The sequence below is a fragment of the Anomaloglossus baeobatrachus genome, chromosome 2 (genome assembly GCF_048569485.1).
Source record: "Anomaloglossus baeobatrachus isolate aAnoBae1 chromosome 2, aAnoBae1.hap1, whole genome shotgun sequence".
Classification (NCBI taxonomy): Eukaryota; Metazoa; Chordata; class Amphibia; order Anura; family Aromobatidae; genus Anomaloglossus; species Anomaloglossus baeobatrachus.
The window spans coordinates 681,252,556-681,273,207 of record NC_134354.1 but is presented as its reverse complement, the minus strand read 5'-3'; the positions used below and the strand labels follow the sequence as shown (position 1 = coordinate 681,273,207).

The window sequence follows — 20,652 nt, the reverse complement described above, 5'->3', positions numbered from 1 at the left end:
CATATTGATATTACACGCAAATTCTCCAGTGAAGGTGATTTTGCCAATAAGGAACTCGTACTGCAAGGCGTAATTGAGAAGTTCCAATACAAATTAAAAGAGAGAAAGCATAAGTTCTATATTAGAGATCTCCAGGACTTCAAGGATAACAGAGTTTATATTCCATCAGGCAATCGAGTGATTAGACAGAGTGAGACAGATTTTTCCTCAACGGATGCTGATATTTCGGACACCGACACTAGGAACAATCAGTTTAGACCACAACAATTTAAAAAGCATAGAGGGAGAGGCCGATCCAGCTACAGGGGTGCCAACCACAACTCCGGCCGGGGTGGTTTTTTAGACAATCAATACCACCTGAGAAGCAAGGGCCAAATAAATCCGCAATAATGTGTGTGGCACCTCAGGTGATGAATTTGTCCTCTAGACCCCTCAGTGACATTGAACAACGGGTTTTGGATAGAGGTTTGTCATTTGTCCCCACCTCTGATTTTGACGAATTCACAGCAATTAAAGATCTGAACCTTTTTGCCAGACGTCTTAAGTGGAAGAAGTATTTTGGTAAACTAAATGAGAAAGCCTCGGGTGAACTGGGGATCTCAGAAGATCTTTTAGAAGATGTTAGGTGTCTTTTCCATCTGAGTGATATGAACCCCAATGATTTGGGGGAAGGACCATTCACGAATCTCAAAAATAGGAGTACAAGAATGCCCCCCACACCAACGGAGGTTGATGCCATAGACATTTTTGTGAACATGGTAACCAAGGATTTAAGAAAGAATGTTGACAGACGTAAGGGTCATTACAACCTGTCTAAATCTGAAATGCTCAGTCTACAATGTTTGGAAAGGGACTCCAGTATCACCATAAAACCCTCTGACAAAGGGGGTAACGTGGTGATACTGGACTCCAAGGACTACAAAAACATCTGTTTAGACATTTTGAGAGATAAGTCATCCTATGCAAAACTTGATTCAAGCCCGATGCTGGGTTTTAAGAAGGAATTAAGGAACATGTTAGAAACAGCTTTGAATAGAAATCTCATAGACAAAAATGAGTTCGATTTTCTTTTTCCGACCTTCCCAGTCATGGCAACCTTTTATATCCTACCCAAAATACATAAGGGCTTTAGCCCTTTAAAGGGTCGCCCAATCGTGTCTGGGATAGGCAGTTTAACGGAAAAACTGAGCATTTACGTAGACAGGATTTTGAGACCATTCGTTCTGTCACTCAACTCCTATCTAAGAGATACAACAGATTTTCTTCGGAGAATCGACGATATTTTCTTGGAGGAGGGCATGATATTGTGCAGCATCGATGTTGAGGCCCTTTATTCCTCCATTCCCCACACAGTTGGGGTCGAGGCTGTACAATATTTCCTGGGCACCAGAGGAAATCAGTTTATCCAACACAATAAATTTGTCATCGAGGCACTCACCTTCTGCCTGACTAAGAATGTCTTTACCTTCGATGGGAGGCTCTTCCATCAGCTCAAGGGGACTGCGATGGGGACTTGCTGTGCCCCATCGTATGCTAATCTCCTCTTGGGCTGGTGGGAGGAGAAGGTTGTGTTTGGTGGTGATGTGGACACTGAGGACGTCGTCCTGTGGCTTAGATACATAGACGACGTTTTCGTCGTCTGGAAGGGATCGGAAGTCGACTTCCATTCCTTCATGGCTGTCATCAACAATAACAACATTGGTCTGCATTTCACCTGTGAAGTGGGTGGGGATAGCCTGGCATTTTTGGACGTGTTGGTCGAGAAGGGTCCCGAGGGTTGCCTAAAGACAACAACCTTTAGGAAAGCCACCTCCTCAAACTCACTCTTGAAGTGGGATAGTGCCCATCCTGTTCCCTTAAAAAAAGGGAATTCCTAAGGGACAATTTATCAGGATGCGGAGGAATTGCTCTGATGATATGTCCTTCCGCACACAATCTGTGGACTTGATGGGACGGTTGAGGGAGAGGGGCTACCCTGAGGGGGTGATTGCCAAGGCATACAAGTCCACATGTGAGCTTGACCGCAGCAACCTACTAAACCCCAACCATAGAAATGATGATAACCCAGATGTCCTGAGATTCATTACAACGTTTAACAATGGTTCATTTGATCTAAGACAAACACTAAATAAACACTGGTCTATACTGCACATGGATCCCACAATAAATAAACTTCTCCTCAGCTACCCCTCAATCACCTTTAGAAAATCAAAATCCCTAGGTGACAGACTGGTGCACAGTCACTTTGAGGAAAATAGACTGGTGAGGACAAAGACGGGAATACATGGCTGCTTTAAGTGTCATGACTGTATAAACTGTAAGTTTATTGAGGAAGGGAATGAATTTAAGAACTCGAGTGGCACCAGGCTATATTCCCTGCGGTCGTTGATAACATGCAAGTCAAAAGGGGTAGTGTACAAGGTGACCTGTGGATGTGGCAAAATGTACGTGGGTAAGACGATTAGAGAACTGAGACGCAGAGTAGGGGAGCATAAGGGAGACATCCTCAAGAAGAATGACACACCCGTGGCGAGACACTTTAACATCTGCCAAAATGGTGACCTGGGGACTTTTAGAGTAATGGGCATTGACCTCATTCCTCCTCCACGCAGGGGTGGAAACTGGGATAGGACCATTCTGCAGAAAGAGTGTTTCTGGATTTACAGTTTGGACACAATGACACCAGGAGGACTGAATGAATCCCTGTCCTTCATCCCTTTTTTAGGAGCACCCTAGTAATAGGGAGGCCTAGAGGAGGAATAGCCGACGCCCGAGTGGGGGCACCATAGGCGTGGGAATTGTAGGGTGCCGACCCCCACATGATAGGTAGGGCCTCTCAGTTAGGGTGAGAGATGAGTGTGCACTTTAGTTTTCTCTCTTCCACCCTGACCTTACTATCCTCCTATGATGTCAGCCCGGCCGATTTGGGACCCATGAGCACATGCCCATTAGTATCCATTTCCCTAGTTACACAACCTCCATGTGACGGGTTCTGTCATCTACCATGCCCCCCATGCATAATATTAATTTCTTGTCCCATGTCTCTTCGCAAACCCACCCCCCCCCCCCCCCCTCCTCGGGTGGTTTGTGTATCTTTTTCGGTATCATCATTCGGACACTTTCCTTGAATATATTTGGCTAAACCACTTGCTGCTATCTATTGCTTATGTGGAGCCTGACCATTACCATTATGTATACTGGCATGTCTATGGACTTGATCCTCCGTGCCCCTCTTTGTTTGTTTTGATTGGTCCGCGGCTAGCTTACAGATGCGCCCGTACTATTATGGGCGTACCCTAAGCTACGTGTAATATAACACACAGCTTGCGTTCCATATACCCGGATGTGGTCACTTCGGGTATCAGCCGTGACGCCCGGGTGGCGACGCGGCAATTGGTGATGACTCACTTCCGGCTTGAATGTATGCTGGGAGGTGAGCGTCATCAATGGCGATCGGTGCCGCGTCACTTCCGGCCCGGAGGAATTCTGGGGGTGACCGTCATCGATGACGTGCCCAATCGCGCATGCGCCGGGCTATTTATGGAGCGTCCTGTGGACGCCGAGCGCGGCATCTATGAACTTTGGGCTCTACGTGCACGCCATTATGCGGTGAGTATTGCGATCCTATGGGCTACATACATGGCTTGATCTAAGGCTTTAGGGCTTATTCTTAGTGTATGTGTTTGTTTTTTCTCACAGTGACTTGGGCATTTTGTAACAGTCTTCCGGTGGAGATACCGTTTGACTGCACTTCCCCACAGAAACTCCCCTGATGAACTAAGGTTGAAACGTTGGGAGTGGGCATGGTGATTATATGCCCTGTTCTTTGGTTGAGGTCTCCGAGGGATCTAGACATGCTGGTAAAACAGCCCCCTGCCTGAACCTCTAAACCAATTGTTCAATGCCTGCGGAGCTCCGGACCGGTAAGACCGTTCCCACATATAGTGGGATTTATGAAAAATACGGTTTGTAATGGTCTAGGAACTTCTAATTGCTCTGACACACATAGACATACATCTTCCCTACGGTTGGGGTTCTGATCGTTGATGTTTTGTGTATCAATGTCCCAGGTGGTGACCAGCAACTACAAGGTGTAGAAAGTCCTACCGTGGTACCTGTCTGGGACACTGTTTGTTTGGGCCTACCATATTTAGCCCAAGTTTAGTTCGGGTGGTTTTGTGCCACCTTGCTTATAACCTGTGAGCTTTCTCACTTTTATCAGCATAATATTAAAAGTTATGTTTTAGGTTTTATCCTTTTTCATTCTCTGATCCAGCTAATTTCGGTCAATTACTGTGGATTCACAATTTGGTATACTGCTATTTACCCCTTCTCACAGGTTACCCTCAGTATATTTGAGTTGGCAACGTCAGCGGGTATCCCATGTGATGTTGATCCCAGCCTGGTGGCAGCCCTATCAAACATGAAAACAGGTAATAACACTGACTCTATAAACACTTAGGCCCTGAGGGCTGAAATTTTGCATGCCAGTCTTAAAGGAGCTGTCCACTACTTGGACACCCCTTCTCAACCGCTTTGTTTGCCCCTGTTAAAATTAGAACTCTTATACTCACCTCTGGTGCTGGCGCCTTTCCAGCAGTGTCGGCACTCACTCTCCCGTTAAACTGTGCCCAATCAGCGCTGACTTCACACTCCTTACCTTTGGATGAATTGAACATCAAGAGGAAGTCAAAGATGTGCCTGACGGCTCACTTGCTATTTATTAATTGGGGAAAACATGGTGATTGAGAAGGGGTTGTGCAAGTAGTGGACAACTCCATTGAGCAGGTTGACCATTACTTTTTTTGTGATGGCCAATCAGTAGCTAATAGGCCACCACTGATCATCTGTAGTCAACGTCGCCGGCAGCTGGAGGTGCTCGGATGGTGCCAGAACACATCGACTCTATCAAAACTATAGGGGCTATGGCTAGATACTGTAAATAAACCCCCTAGTGGGTGGATCTGCAGTACCCACCCCGGCATCTCTACCAATGAAAGATGCTCTGTTCTGGCAGCATCTGGGAACTATCCTCCACTGACAGCTCCAAAACAGCTGATTGGATGCCGCCGGGTGTCGCATTGTGACTGATCTATTGATAGGCCATCAATAAAATAGTAATGGCTAACCTCTTTGAGCAATGCCACTGATTAGATATTGGTGGCCTATCCTAAGGACCCTTTGGTACACTCGCAATAGCCATCGTCCGTGGCACTACCCGCATGCGCCCGCAATCATGTTTTTACTAAGTTTCCATTTATGGATATTTTTTACAGGATAGTTAGTGTTAGTTTTTCAATCTTCCTAAAATAATCTATCCTAAGGATAGGTCATCCATAAAAAAGTAGTGGCCAATCCCTTTAATGAAAGGCACGTTGGCGTAATATGTACCAAATTGATTAACAGGTACACACCTTTTTATGAATTTGGTGAATATTACAACTCGCTTGCTCCTTGTCAGAAATGTTACTTTAGTCAGGGGCTGGCGTATTTCTGGTGTAATTTATGCCACTTTTTTTTTTTTTTTTTATTTATGCCACTTTTGTGGCACATATGATGAATTTGATGATGGGCGGGCTTCACCACGTTCTGGCCTGCTCCATGGAACACAGAGTGGTGGCTGAAACTGTGCCAGCTGCACCTCTATGACTGAAAGCCCAAGGCTGCTGGGAGGAATAAAGTTTATTTCCTCATGGCATCGGAGGTCATTGCGAAGGGAGGGGAACTAGGTCAGCTAATTTTAACACAAATTGTGATGTTGAAAAAAATGCCATTTTTTAAAAATACATTTAAAGAGAACCCCTACATCATGCAGTCTGTGGATTACATTGCAAAAACCTGCTGACAGATTCCCTTTAAAGGGGATTTAAGCGGGCTTTACACGCTCTACAGCGATCTCGTTGGGGTCACGGATTTTGTGACGCACATCCGGCCGCTGTAGCGATCTAGTTGTGTGTGACTCCTAGGAGCAATTTTGGATCGTTGCATAAACGTCCAAAATCGCTCCTCGTTGACATGGGGGTCCTCTCCCAATTATCGCTGCTGTCGCTTGGGCGAAGTTGATCCTCCTCCCTGCGGCAGCACACATCGCTACGTGTGACGCCGCAGGAACAAGGAACCTATCCTTACCTGCCACACGCCAGCAATGAGGAAGGAATAAGGTGGGCAGGATGTTCTTACCGCTCATCTCCGCCCCTCTGCTTTGATTGGGCGGCCGCTTAGTGACGTCGCTGTGACGCCGAGCGAACCGCCCCCTTAGAAAGGAGGCGGTTCCCCAGTCACAGCAACATCGCCGAGCAGGTAAGTACGTGTGACACTGCCGTAGCGATAATGTTCGCTACGGCAGCGATCTTCACATATCGGCATAACGATATGGGCGGGTGCTATCACGCTTGCCATCACTAGCATCGGCAAGCAATGTCGCAGCGTGTAAAGCCACCCTTATTGTTTAAATCAAGCAAAAATATCTTTAATCAAAATTGCAGCAATGCACTGCACTTTGATTGATAGGTGCAATGGGAGCGGGCCTTTGTGGGTCGGGTTTTTGCTGTAAAGTCCTCCTCCAGCTTCCCCTATGATGTGCCCCTTTTTCTTTATTTGAATCTCACGCTGCACCACCATTGTTGTTGTTGTTAGCAGTCCGTGCACATTGACACAATGATTTTGTCTTCAGAAAAATTGTGCTGCAGTCCGCACATGTGCAAACTGCGATCTCTGGCACCATTTTATTAAGACACTTCCATGAAGACTATGAGAGGCATCGGCGCATGCGCAGATTTTTTTTTTTTTACATCTGTGCACGTGCTTCTGCCGCTTGTAGTCTTTCACCACAATGTCTTCAATAAAATGGCGCCAGAGATCACAATTTGCACATGTGTGGACTCCGGTGCCATTTTAATGAAGGCAGAATCAGTGTGTCAATGAGAATGCTCTGCTAACAACAGTAATGGCGGCACGGCACAAGACTCAAATAAAGAAAAGTGGCCATGTCATAGAAGAAGCCGGAGGAGGACTTTACAGCGAGGGCCCACCCACGTTGCACCTGTCAAAGTACAGTGCATGTATGCAACTTTGATTAAAGATACAGTATTTCTGCAACCAAGCATCTGATCTTTCTATAACAGGTATATGTGGATTCAGCATCTTATTGCCTGCCTTTAGTTGATATATTGCAAAATCCTGCTGCTTGGTCCTCTTTAACACAAAAACTTGATTTAAACAATAAGTTATTTTGTGATGACAAATTCCCTTTAAGGGGAATCTGTCAGCAGGTTTTTGCAATGTAATCCGCAGAAAGCATCATGATCTAGGGGTTAAAACACAGAATTCAGGAATATATCACTTATTAAGTTGTGTGCTTTTGTTTCCACACAATTAATTAATTTATCACCAAGAAATTATCACTGCCTGGACTACAAGGCTTGTGAGCAGTTGTCCAACCACACTCAGTTCTCTGATGAGCAGCTCAGATTTTCTCGCATTGCACTCGTCCGATTTTCACGCTCATGTGAGCGTACCCTTATCCTGAGGATTTGCCACCAGATTTAAACTCTTGGACAACCCATTTAACTCAATAGTAATTTTTACACGTTGTGATGGTTTTTTTTCTTATTTCTATGTGTTCTTCAGTTTTCTTGGTGATATGTTGTTTGTACCTTCCTTTTTTTGGCAGAAAGCTCATCCCTGGAGGAAGAGTACAAGTTGGCTTGTCTTCTTCAAGTGTTTGTCGCCGTCTCCCTCCCACTCCTAGCTTCTGATTCCCTTTCTATTTACAACATTCAAAATGATGGTAAGGATAATTCTCAACATACTTAAATTGCTAAATTGTCCATAGTAATGTGTCTAAAGAAATCAGTGCATATGTCCAATGTTAATGCATTGTTAATGCTACATATACATATATGCTAAAGTAGTCATTGTCAAAACACCATAAATACTCATGGAGCTGTGCTTACTTTTATAGGCTATAATAACAATATCCATTGTCTGGCCAAGGCTATCATTCAGGTATCTGCTGCCTTTTTTACCATCTGCCACAAGAACATTGAGACCCACCTTAAGGAATTCCTTCTGGTAAGTGGATACTATAGTTTTTCTTTGCATATTAGGTATAATATACTAAAGTTTCTCATAGTACTTAACCCCTTTACCCCCGGGTCATTTTCCGTATTTTGTTTTCATTTCTTGCTTCCGTTCTTCCAAGACCCGTAACTTTTTTTTATTTTCCTGTCAATCTTGCCATAGGAGGGCTTATTTTTTTGTGGGACCAGTTGTACTTTTGAATGAAACCATTAGTTTTACCATATAGTGTACTGGAAAATGGGAAAAAAAACAACTGCTGTGAAATTGCAAAAAAGTGCAAATGCACAATTGTTTTTTAGGATATTTTTTTAACTGTGTGTACTATATTGTAAAACTGATGTATTAGTAGGATGCCTCAGGTCGGTACAAGTTTGTAGATACCAAACATATATACTTTTACTTTTATCTAAAGGGGTTAAAAAAATTCAGACGTTTGTCCAAAAAAAGAATTACGATTTTTGCGCCATTTTCTGAAACCTGTAGTGTTCTCATTTTTTTTGGGATCTGGCTTATTTTTTGCGTCATGAGCGTAAGATTTTAATGATACCATTTTTGTGCAGATGCTGTGTTTTGATCATCTGTTATTGAATTTTAAACAATTTTTGCAGCAACCAAAAAACGTAATATTGGTGTTTTAAGTTTTTTTCTCGCCACACCATGTACCAATCAGATTAATTGATTTTATATTTTCAGAGATCAGGTATTACTGAATGCTGCAATACCAAATATGTGTATATTAACTATTTTATTTTAAATGATTTGAACTTCTAGGTTTTTTATTTTTTCATATTTTTTAAAACTTTTTTTTACATTTTTTTTTAATTTACTAGTCTACCTAGGGGACTATAAGGATCAGCAGTCTGATCGCTTGTGCATATCAGTTGATCAGAGCTGTACAGCTCTGATCAGTAAAATTGCAGTGTTCATGTCGGGTCTTACAGGAACTACGTCATAATAGCGAAAGTAGTCATCACATGACCTGTCACTACCATGGCAACCAGTGCCTCTCCGTAATCACGTCACAAGGCCTCTGCTGGTGGTGGGAAAAGGTGCGATCTCCGCTGCGGCTATTTAAAACGCTTTGTTACATTTTGACAGCGCAATATAAGTGACAAGCAGGATCCACGATTCACCCGCACCTGTTAACCCCACATGTCTGCTGTTCAAATCAGCAGACATATGCAGGGATCACCGCCGGCTCACCGCAGCAGCCGGCGGTGATTATCGCTATACGACCAAGGACATATCGGTACGTCCTTGGTCGTATAGGGGTTAAAGGGATCTAGGGACAGAGACCCTGATTCCCGCAATGTGTCACTTACTATATTACTTGTTGTACTTTCAATAAAATCAGTGTTTTATCAGCAGCTGATTATCCCTAGAGGACTATTTGTATCATGCCATGTAGTCCTCCTGCCCTGTGTATCTCCACCCCCACTACTGATTAGCAGCTTTCTGCCTATGCACTGTATACACAGAAAGTTGTCAATCAGTGATGTTGGCAGAGTTCTATAGAGCTCAGTATTCAGACAACTGGTAGATGTTGTAGTTTTGATAAAATCATTGTTCTATCAACCACACAAGAAGCACAGTAAGTGACACATCACTGTGATCAGGGTGTCTACATCATGTTTCTCTCAGATTACATAGCAAAATTCTGGTGACAGACTTCCTTAAGCATAACATGAATTTTAACTTTTTAGGGGTCTATTTAATGTGTGTTCTGAAGATGCCGTCTACTGCTTCTCGATCTCTCAGCTATCGCAGGAGTTACGTTCTAGAGTCCCGGTGATAGGTGAAAATCTGCGAAGTAGAGAAGTTATATTTAATTTATTATTTACCTGTATTTTTCGGATTATAAAACACACTTTTCCTCACAAAAATTTGGCAAGAAAATTAGTGGTGTGTCTTATAAGCTAGCTTACCGGGGGTGGTGGAAAATGATGACAGGAGGCAGGGACAATGCCGCAAACTGTGGACTGTGCGCTGTGCTTTAAAAGGTTATGCAGGGGCGGATTCAGCGCGTGCACAGATGGAGCTCTTGGCTCAAGATCTTATCTACACACGCTCCACCTTCGGCCCATTGATCTCCCAACAGTGGACTTAAGGAAAATGGTGCCTGGAGGTGTGACACCCCTGATCTTATCAGGGGGTCACAGGGAACTGCACTCCTTTTTCTTATGGTGCAGAACTCACCCTCCAACTATTGGTATTACTTCTATCAGCATTCAAATCCTAGCCACACCTCACAGCACACCCTGTCAGGCACACCAGTGGGTGGTCTAGCTGGAAAAGGGCCACCCGCCTAGGGTTCAGGCAGACTGGTGGGAGGGACTTAGTCAGTTGGAGAGTAGACCTCAGAGAGTGAGCAGCTGGAGGGAGTTGTAGCTCCCTGGGAGACTTTGGTTAGGTCGCAGATGGTGGTCTGGGACCGGAGGAGTCGGAGACCCAGTCGCAGGGTATTGGAGAAAGGTGCCCAGACTTAGTTTTGCAGAACGATCGGCACCGGAAAATTTAGTAACCGGACTGGTACGAGCACGGCGGGGTACTGGACCCTAGATCAGGAAGTAGCTTCACGCAACATGATAATTAACCTGTGGAGGATAGTCTCTTTATGAACTTTCCCCAAGAGCTCAGAGATCGAAGGCACCAACACAACGAGGGGGATAGGGCTTTCCCGCTTATGCGGCTTACAGTAATCCCAAGTGCCAGCCATCAAGAGCACAGCTCCTCTATTTAATCATAGGAAGCAGGACCCCAAAAGCTTCAGGCCAAGGGGTCACTCAGAAACGTCTAAACATAGTGCACAGAGGCAGGTTCAGAACCATCAACAATACCAACGGGGACAGATTCCTGGACGAGCTCCACCGAGTGGCAGCGGCACCCAGAGACTTGGTTTACTCCTGTGTCAGAGTCTGCTTAATGGCTGCATCAACACCCACACGGCCTGAGTGAGTACGCTGCGCTTCCCTGAGTCTGCCCACCTTGCCTGCACCACGCTCCCCTACACCTCCACCATCCAGAGTCCCAGGGCCTCCCCTACCCGTGGAGGGAACGTCATCTAGCTGCCCCACTTCATCACCCACGGGTACTTCCATTGGCAGCAGCGGTACTCCCCTTACCGCGAACCACGGGTGGCGTCACGAACACACCAATCCCCTGTAAATACTCCCCCTTTTATTTTCGAGTGGCTGTAAGCCCCCGGGTCCGGAGACCCTTGAGCCTCAGCAACCCCAGATCCGAGCAGTCCGACTGCTGCAGGGGCGGTACACAGGTGGCGCATGAAAAGATGAATCTCAGTTTGTCTTTGACTCGGTAGCTCAATCTGCGTACGCGCTGACTACGGGTGCATATCTTTGAAGCCCACACCGCTGACAGTTTCTGGATGTTCCTTCAAGCACTGCAGCCAGCATCTGGGACACCAGCCCACACCATCACCCTCCTCCACCACCTCCCCTGCCTCATGTGACCCCACTCCACAACTGCTGCCACCCTCCCATAGCCGCGATACAGTGAAGCCGCAGTAAGTGAATTGCGATATAGCAGGGGATGACAGTATAAGGCAATATTGTAACCATAGCAAGAAGGCAATGGTATTCACCAGCCAAGGTCACAGAAATAAATAAATGCACAGACAGGATTTAACAGTCCCCCTTAATAAATGAGGTAACACAGGTGCAAAATACTGAGAAAACAACCACACTCAACCTACCAGTTCATGGAGGGGATGATTGCCCAGCATTAGAATTTCACACACATGAAGCTTGCAATTAGGTGTAAGGCACACACATGTGAAGCACAGTGCCCAGCCAACAGCCTGTTATACTCTACTCCAATTTGCTTAGGCGGGTTGTCCTGCACTCTCTCAGTGCACTACAGAGGTACAGGCCCCTAGTTTACATGTCACCATTGATGGGCCTGGTCGTACACTGTAAACAATATACAGTTAGGTCCAGAAATATTTGGACAGTGACACAATTTTCGCGAGTTGGGCTCTGCATGCCACCACATTGGATTTGAAATGAAACCTCTACAACAGAATTCAAGAGCAGATTGTAACGTTTAATTTGAAGGTTTGAACAAAAATATCTGATAGAAATTGTAGGAATTGTACACATTTCTTTACAAACACTCCACATTTTAGGAGGTCAAAAGTAATTGGACAAATAAACCAAACCCAAACAAAATATTTTTATTTTCAATATTTTGTTGCGAATCCTTTGGAGGAAATCACTGCCTTAAGTCTGGAACCCATGGACATCACCAAACGCTGGGTTTCCTCCTTCTTAATGCTTTGCCAGGCCTTTACAGCCGCAGCCTTCAGGTCTTGCTTGTTTGTGGGTCTTTGCGTCTTAAGTCTGGATTTGAGCAAGTGAAATGCATGCTCAATTGGGTTAAGATCTGGTGATTGACTTGGCCATTGCAGAATGTTCCACTTTTTTGCACTCATGAACTCCTGGGTAGCTTTGGCTGTATGCTTGGGGTCATTGTCCATCTGTACTATGAAGCGCCGTCCGATCAACTTTGCGGCATTTGGCTGAATCTGGGCTGAAAGTATATCCCGGTACACTTCAGAATTAATCCAGCTACTCTTGTCTGCTGTTATGTCATCAATAAACACAAGTGACCCAGTGCCATTGAAATCCATGCATGCCCATGCCATCACGTTGCCTCCACCATGTTTTACAGAGGATGTGGTGTGCCTTGGATCATGTGCCGTTCCCTTTCTTCTCCAAACTTTTTTCTTCCCATCATTCTGGTACAGGTTGATCTTTGTCTCATCTGTCCATAGAATACTTTTCCAGAACTGAGCTGGCTTCATGAGGTGTTTTTCAGCAAATTTAACTCTGGCCTGTCTATTTTTGGAATTGATGAATGGTTTGCATCTAGATGTGAACCCTTTGTATTTACTTTCATGGAGTCTTCTCTTTACTGTTGACTTAGAGACAGATACACCTACTTCACTGAGAGTGTTCTGGACTTCAGTTGATGTTGTGAACGGGTTCTTCTTCACCAAAGAAAGTATGCGGCGATCATCCACCACTGTTGTCATCCGTGGACGCCCAGGCCTTTTTGAGTTCCCAAGCTCACCAGTCAATTCCTTTTTTCTCAGAATGTACCCGACTGTTGATTTTGCTACTCCAAGCATGTCTGCTATCTCTCTGATGGATTTTTTCTTTTTTTTCAGCCTCAGGATGTTCTGCTTCACCTCAATTGAGAGTTCCTTAGACCGCATGTTGTCTGGTCACAGCAACAGCTTCCAAATGCAAAAACACACACCTGTAATCAACCCCAGACCTTTTAACTACTTTATTGATTACAGGTTAACGAGGGAGACACCTTCAGAGTTAATTGCAGCCCTTAGAGTCCCTTGTCCAATTACTTTTGGTCCCTTGAAAAAGAGGAGGCTATGCATTACAGAGCTATGATTCCTAAACCCTTTCTCCGATTTGGATGTGAAAACTCTCATATTGCAGCTGGGAGTGTGCACTTTCAGCCCATATTATATATATAATTGTATTTCTGAACATGTTTTTGTAAACAGCTAAAATAACAAAACTTGTGTCACTGTCCAAATATTTCTGGCCCTGACTGTACACATGTGGTCAAAATTGTTGGTACCCCTCGCCTAATGAAAGAAAAAACCACAATGGTCACAGAAATAACCTGAATCTGACAAAAGTAATAATAAATAAAAAATCTTTGAAAATGATGACATTGCTTTTCAACCATGCTTCTACGAAGTTTTATTAAAAATAAAACTCATGAAATAGGCCTGGACAGAAATGATGGCACCCTTAAAGGAAACCTGTCAGGTCCAATATGTACCCAGAACCACGAGCAGTTCTGGGTGTATATTGCTAATCCCTGCCTAACCGTCCCTGTATACACTAGCATAGATAAAGAGATATTTAGAAAAAGGATTTCTAAAAATCTTTGTTCGTATGCTAATGAGCGAGGGGACTAGTCCCCTGGGCATTAGTTCCCCTGGCTAGTCGGCTCCATTAGCATATTAGTACGCCGCTGTGGGTGAACCTCCTGATGAAAAGGTTTCCCTTGAAACGTACGTCGAGCTTTTGAGGGTGTATCTGACCTTATATTAGGCAAGTATGGCAAATTGATGTCTGTTACACTTATTATTGGCCCCTGTTTTTAAGGGAGTAATTAATTCTATTTGGGAGGAGTGGCCATTTATAAATAGCTTGAGTGGGCAAGCTATTAAATAAACTATAACTCATTGCCCCTTATTAAACCTATGGACATAGGAAATATCATTCTTGAAGGAGAAGTTATATTTATATAGAGGAGATTCCTCGTTTATTCCGCTCTTGTCTATAGGAGTAAAAACCTTCCTTTTGAACATTGGCCATTTACACTGGAGCTATTATATGTATATTTATTGATATATCGATATAATATTTATATATCTGTATATTTATTATTTATCAATTAATATATGTATTAGTGCTGTACTATGGATGTTGGTGAAGGGACAGGAGTGATATTTTTATGATATAGATTTTTTGATATGAAATGATCCTCTGCCTTTTTCACCAATAATCCTTTGGATCAGAGATCCCCTCTGTTTATGTGTTTATATGTTTTTTCTGGTGATGTTTTTTCTTGACCTTGTGATGATTTTAGCAATTTGAAATAAAAAAGTGTTTTATAAAAATATTTTGAAGAATATTTTTAAAACATTTTTTTTTTGATACAATATACTCTGATTTCTGTCTCTTTGTCCTTATCTAATTATTTGAGTTAAAGTATCTCTAAAAACTATGGTGGAGAAATTATAGGAATCTGCTATCATGTTTCATGCTAATGAATGTGCAGCGTCAGAAAATGATCTCACTCACCTCTCCGCCACCATCACGTCCGGCGCTGGATTTCGGCTCAGTGCGTATGACCCCGGAGTTTGGGTCATGCGCACTATGAAGCCGGGTGTACGTGTCCTGGCTTCAAACTGAAGTAGTGCGCATGACTGAACCTCCGGGATCATGCGCACTGAGCCAAAATCCAGCTTTAGATGCGATGGCGGCGGAGAGGTGAGTGAGATCATCCTCTGACTAATCCGCTCGCTTATTAGCATATGATAAAAGTGTCGCGGGCGGAGGGGCCGTGCTCGCTACGCTCGGGTCAGGGGCTGCTGCTGCTCGGTGGCTCAAGCTGTGGGACAGACCCGGGGGCTCGAGCAGCGCTCCTCGCAAACGAGTGAAAAGGGGGTGGTTTGTTTGGGGAGATAGTTCATGACGCCACCCACGGGTCATGGTGATAATGGGCACCACCGCTGCTGGTGACGGGGATCCTGGGAGCGATGGTAGGGTGCAGCTAGGATATTGGTTCCCCCTCCGTGGGTAGGGGTTGGTGATCCCGGGGCCCGGTGGCAGTACATGGAGGCAGGAAGGCTGGGGTGCAGGGTTGCAGGGGCAGCGCGGTGCGGTGCCGGATGGCACTGTTGTACTCACTCAGGCACAGATTCACAGAGTCTCTGGTAAACCAAACGGCTAGATGGACGGGTCCCGCAGCCGGCTGCAGTGTCTTTGCTCTCCCCGGACAGGTTGATGGTGGCTGTCTTTCCCTGCACCTTTGTAGAAAGTATTGACTCCGATGGTTTCCCACTGGTAGTCCGCTCCCCGGCGTGTATGTACCGAAGGAGCCCGTTTTGCCCGCAGGTGCTGGCCCTTGGATCTCTAGTTTATGGCGGTGGCTTTTTATCCTCACTGTGTGGACTGTTGCCTTCTGTCGGGTCTTGGGTGTTAGGGAACCCCTGGGGTTCCGGTCACTCTCGGATTTGACCGTTGTCGGTGGCTCCTAGCCTTGTCAGGGTCTGAAGGCCCTGCCTTTGTGCTTGGTACAAATCTGCTCCCTGGCTCGGTACCGGCGGGCCACCGCCCGTCCCCGGTCCTACGGTTCCGCTGACTTGCACCACCTCCTGCAGACGGCCACCATCGTCTGCCGACCTTGCTGACAGTGCCTGGGCTCCTACCCAGACACCAACAGTTTCTGTCCTCTCACTTTCAACTCCAACTCGAATCTACTGCTTTTTCCCGCCTCCAGGCCTGTGAACTCCTCGGTGGGTGGGGCCAACCGCCTGGCTCCGCCCCAGCTGGTGTAGACATCAGACCCTGGAGGGAGGCAGCAAGGATTTTGTTTGACTGGTGTTGACTATCCAGGGGAGGGGGTGTGTGTGATGTTATGTCTGTGACTACCTGGCTAGTCCAGGACGTCAGAAAAGATGTTTAGAAATACTTTTTCTAAAGATCTCTTTATCTATGCTAGTGTATACAGGTACGGTTAGGCAGGGATTAGCAATATGTACCCAGAACTTCTCGTGGTTCTGGGTGCATATTGCATCTGATAGGTTCCCTTTAACTTAATATTTTGTTGCACAACCTTTTGAGGCAATCACTGCAATCAAACGATTCCTGTAACTGTCAATGAGACTTCTGCACCACTCGTCAGGTATTTTGGCCCATCTCCTCAAGAGTAAACTGCTCCAGCTGTCTCGTGTTTGAAGAGTGCCTTTTCCAGACAGCATGTTTCAGCTCTTTCCAAAGATGCTCAATAGGATTTAGGTCAGGGCTCATAGAAGGCCATTTCAGAATTGTCCAATATTTTCACCTTAGCCATTCTTGGGTGTTTTGGGTCATTATCCTGTTGTAAGACCCATGATCTGTGCCTGAGACCACACTGGGCAGCACATTTCTCTCTAGAATCCCTTGATAGTCTTGAGACTTCATTGTACCTTGCACAGATTCAAGACACCCTGTGCTGGATGCAGCAAAACAGCCCCAGAACATAACAGTCTCCACCATGGTTCTCAGTAGGGACAGTGTTCTTTTCTTGATATGCTTCATTTTTCGTCTGTGAACATAGAGCTGATGTGCCTTGCCAAAAAGTTCAATTTTTGTTTAATCTGTCCATATGACATTCTCCCAGAAGCTTTGTGGCTTGTCAACATGTAATTTGTCAAATTCCAGACTGACTTTTTAAGGATTTTTTTTTCATTAATGGTGTCCTCCTTTGTTGTCTCCCATGAAGTTCCCTTTGGCTCAAACAACGAAGGATGGTGCAATCTGACACTGATGTTCCTTGCGCTTGAAGTTCACCTTTAATCTCTTTAGAAGTTTTTTTGGGCTCTTTTGTTGCCATTTTTATTATCAATCTCTTTGATTTGTCATCAATTTTTCTCCTGCGGCCACGTCCAGGCAGATTGGCTACAGTCCCATGGATCTTCAATTTCTGTATAATATGTGCAATTGTAGTCACAGGAACATCAATCTGCTTGGAGATGGTCTTATATCCTTTACTTTTAACATTCTTGTCTATACTTTTCTTTCTAATCCCCTGAGACAACTCTTTCCTTTGCTTCCTCTGGTCCATGTTGAGTGTGGTACACACCATGTCACCAAGCAGCACAGGGAGAGGGAATATCTGTAGCCCTATATACAGGCCCACTGACTGATTACAAGTTTATAGACACCTGTGATGCTAATTAGTGGACACACCTTGATTTAACATGTCCCCTTTGTCACATTATTTTCATAGGTACTATCATTTCTGTCCAGGCCTATTTCATGAGTTTTATTTTTTTTTTTTTTTAATTCTGTGGAAGCATAGTTGCAAAGCAAAGTCTGACTTTCATTTGTTCATTTTCATAGAATTTTTATTTATTATTACTTTTGTCAGATTCAAGTTATTTCTGTGACCATTGTGGGTTTTTCTTTCATTAAACGAGGAATACCACAAATTTTGACCACATGTGTATAAAATGTGCAGATAAATAAATATGAGGTAGGGTTTATAGTTTGGTCAAAACAAGCAATCTCGCAGCCCAGCGTCAAGGGTCCTCCTGTCTTGCGAGTCCCTACACTACAGTAAAATAAAAAGCATAAAGCTTTTGTTTATGAATGCATTATTTGGGATTTTTTTTTATTTACCTTTTTCTTTGGCTATGATTTTTTTTATTTTATTAGGCAGTATTCACCTAATGTTAGATGGATGTGGTGTACGTTACAATGGGTTCTAACATGAATTATTCACCTGCTGAGTAGCAGTCACCTAGGAATGAAGGAGTTGGTGGTATTGATATAAGAGGAATATGTCTTGCAACAGATGGGGGAACGTCATTGATGGTCAAAAGAGATCAAATTTGATTATTCTCATCTAAGCAATAAACATGTTGCCTATTAGGCCAAATCCAATAATATATAGATAATGTTTTGGCAGTTTGAGTCAGGAAACTCATAAAAAATAGTTTACTAGGGCATTCTGAGTTAATATGAAGCCATAATTTATGACCTTTAATATTTATGTAGTTTATATGTCTCTTGAAAATGTTAACAGCACTTAACGGGTTCTACTCATAATTAAAGGGGTTGTCCAGTTTCTATATGACTATAGACTGCTGAATCATGACATTGTGCAGTGTGTGTGTGCTGTCACCATTCCCCTAACTCGCAGTATAATCAGGCAGTCAACAGCTCACTTGCAGCGGAAATCCCAGGGAATCAGCGTTATGCAGTCACATATAATGACCACAGACTTTTGCCCCAATGACATACAATCCCTTTAATCTTCAGGAGCCCTTTACTCCAAAGAGTTCTGATTCAGGCTTTTCTGATTGATTGGCAGTTCAGGCCAACAGCTGTTACTGGTGGTCTGACGTTTGAACTATGGGTGAAGCCTGAAGCACAGTGGGCTGAATTTGGCAGATTAGGAGCTAACAGCAAGTATAAGGCCAGAGTCACACTTGCGAGTGCCTCGCGTGTAACTCACGCGAGTCTCTCATTGCATCACCCGGCACGGCCGCACACTCTCCTGACAGGAGCGGGTCAGTTTCATGTATCTCTATGCACCTGAGACGCTCCTGTCTGGTGAGTGTGCGGCCGTGCCGGGTGATGCAATGAGAGACTCGCGCGAGTTACACGCGAGGCACTCGCAAGTGTGACTCTGGCCTAAGCAGGTGATCGTATGCTACGGCGCAGAGAATGAGAAATCAGTGGTAACTGAACCAACAACAATTTTATTAACTTTGTAAAAATGAAGGTTTAGTTAGCACTTTAAATGTGAGATATTGGTATAGCAAAAGTAACAGTAGTAAATCAGATTATTTCTCAGTGGATTATTATTCACCAGCATTATTAAATGGAATGCAATCACAGTATTCTTTACACAGTATTATTCTTACCTCTAACTAATGGTCACCGGCTGTCTTATCATACTCTAGATCCCTCTAGCAGGGAGACGTCAGTGTCACACTATTCATTACTGTCATCTACTTATTTAAACAATACTATACAGTGTACAAGCCCTAGCAGGGTCAGAGATGCTACTTACTAAGCAACAAGTCCAAATTGGGTTATCTCTTTATAGCCTCGACTGGCTGGCTGCCTTCATGTTCTGAAGTGTAGCCTAATGCGGGCGTCACACGATACAATCTATGGTGTGATTGCACGAGCGATCGTACCCGCCCCCGTCGTTTGTGCGTCACGGGCAATTAGTTGCCCATGGCGCACAAAGTCGTTAAACTGCCGTCACACGTACTTCCAAGCAAAGAGCCTCATGGTTAAAACTTAGAGTCTCATACTGGGCAGCACTGGACAAGGTATGGAATTAACCCTCCAGTGTGGCCCCGAGACAGCACACTCCAAAAGTAATCCGAAAAAACAAGAGCACTGGGAGTATTAATGCAAAAGTAGAAATTTATTATAGATAAATAACAACAATTAAGACAAAGGACATTTAGCAAGCATGATAGAGGGAATGAAAATCTGGGTCCCATAAATCGTACTACCAAAACTTTTTGTGGGATCAGGTATCTGAGGACTAAGTCAGGCTGGTTCACAGATGATCTAGATCAGCATACAGTTAAATAGGGTACGGAATCACATAGATCCTAAAAAAAATGGTAGATCTTGTGAATCAAGCCTAACTTATCAGACACCCCCATACTGATACACATATGGTTGCCAGGACATACAGTTACATGTAGGATATTCATGCAATCAGATGTATATCAAGGGACTAGAATCAGGCTGGTTCGCAGGTGATCTAAATCAGTATACAGTTATGTAGAGTACTTGAATCACATAAATCACAATAATAGGGCAATGGATCCTGCGAATCAAACCTAATTTGTCTGATGCCCCCATAGTATTATACACATGGTTGTCAAACAAACCAGGAGTAGCGGCAGACCTACGTTCACAAGGTAATGTTTGCAAGGCAACCATTAAGTACCCATACGGTGGGAGTAAAGTGCTTACCTAATTATGATGGTAGTTTAGGGGAGCCAGGCCAGACCAGAGGGAACCTCCGACGGCCGTTTCGCGGTTGACACCGCTTCTTCCGGGAGGGGTGAGTGCAGTGTGCAGGGAGACGCGCCGTCCTTTTGAATATCCGTCACCTGGCCACGTGATGTAGATCACGTGACCGGATGCCACGGGAGCTAAGGACGCCAGCACCGCCACACAGCGTAATCTCGAGCCGCGCATAACTGCGCATGCGAGAGACACGCTGGGGAAAGAGCGGCGTCACAGCTCCCAGGCAACAGGAGGGACGCAG

At 44.5% G+C, this 20,652-nt stretch overlaps 1 protein-coding gene across 1 annotated transcript in view; it reads left to right on the top strand.

The window, feature by feature from the left end:
* The window catches only part of NCKAP1L (NCK associated protein 1 like), a 418,971-nt gene that overhangs the window by 324,413 nt on the left and 73,906 nt on the right, over positions 1 to 20,652 (top strand). Inside the window, exons 27-29 of the mRNA XM_075337171.1 lie at positions 4,340 to 4,433; positions 7,673 to 7,789; positions 7,964 to 8,073. Of these exons, the coding sequence (XP_075193286.1) occupies positions 4,340 to 4,433; positions 7,673 to 7,789; positions 7,964 to 8,073 (321 nt within the window). The remainder of the gene's footprint in view (positions 1 to 4,339; positions 4,434 to 7,672; positions 7,790 to 7,963; positions 8,074 to 20,652) is intronic.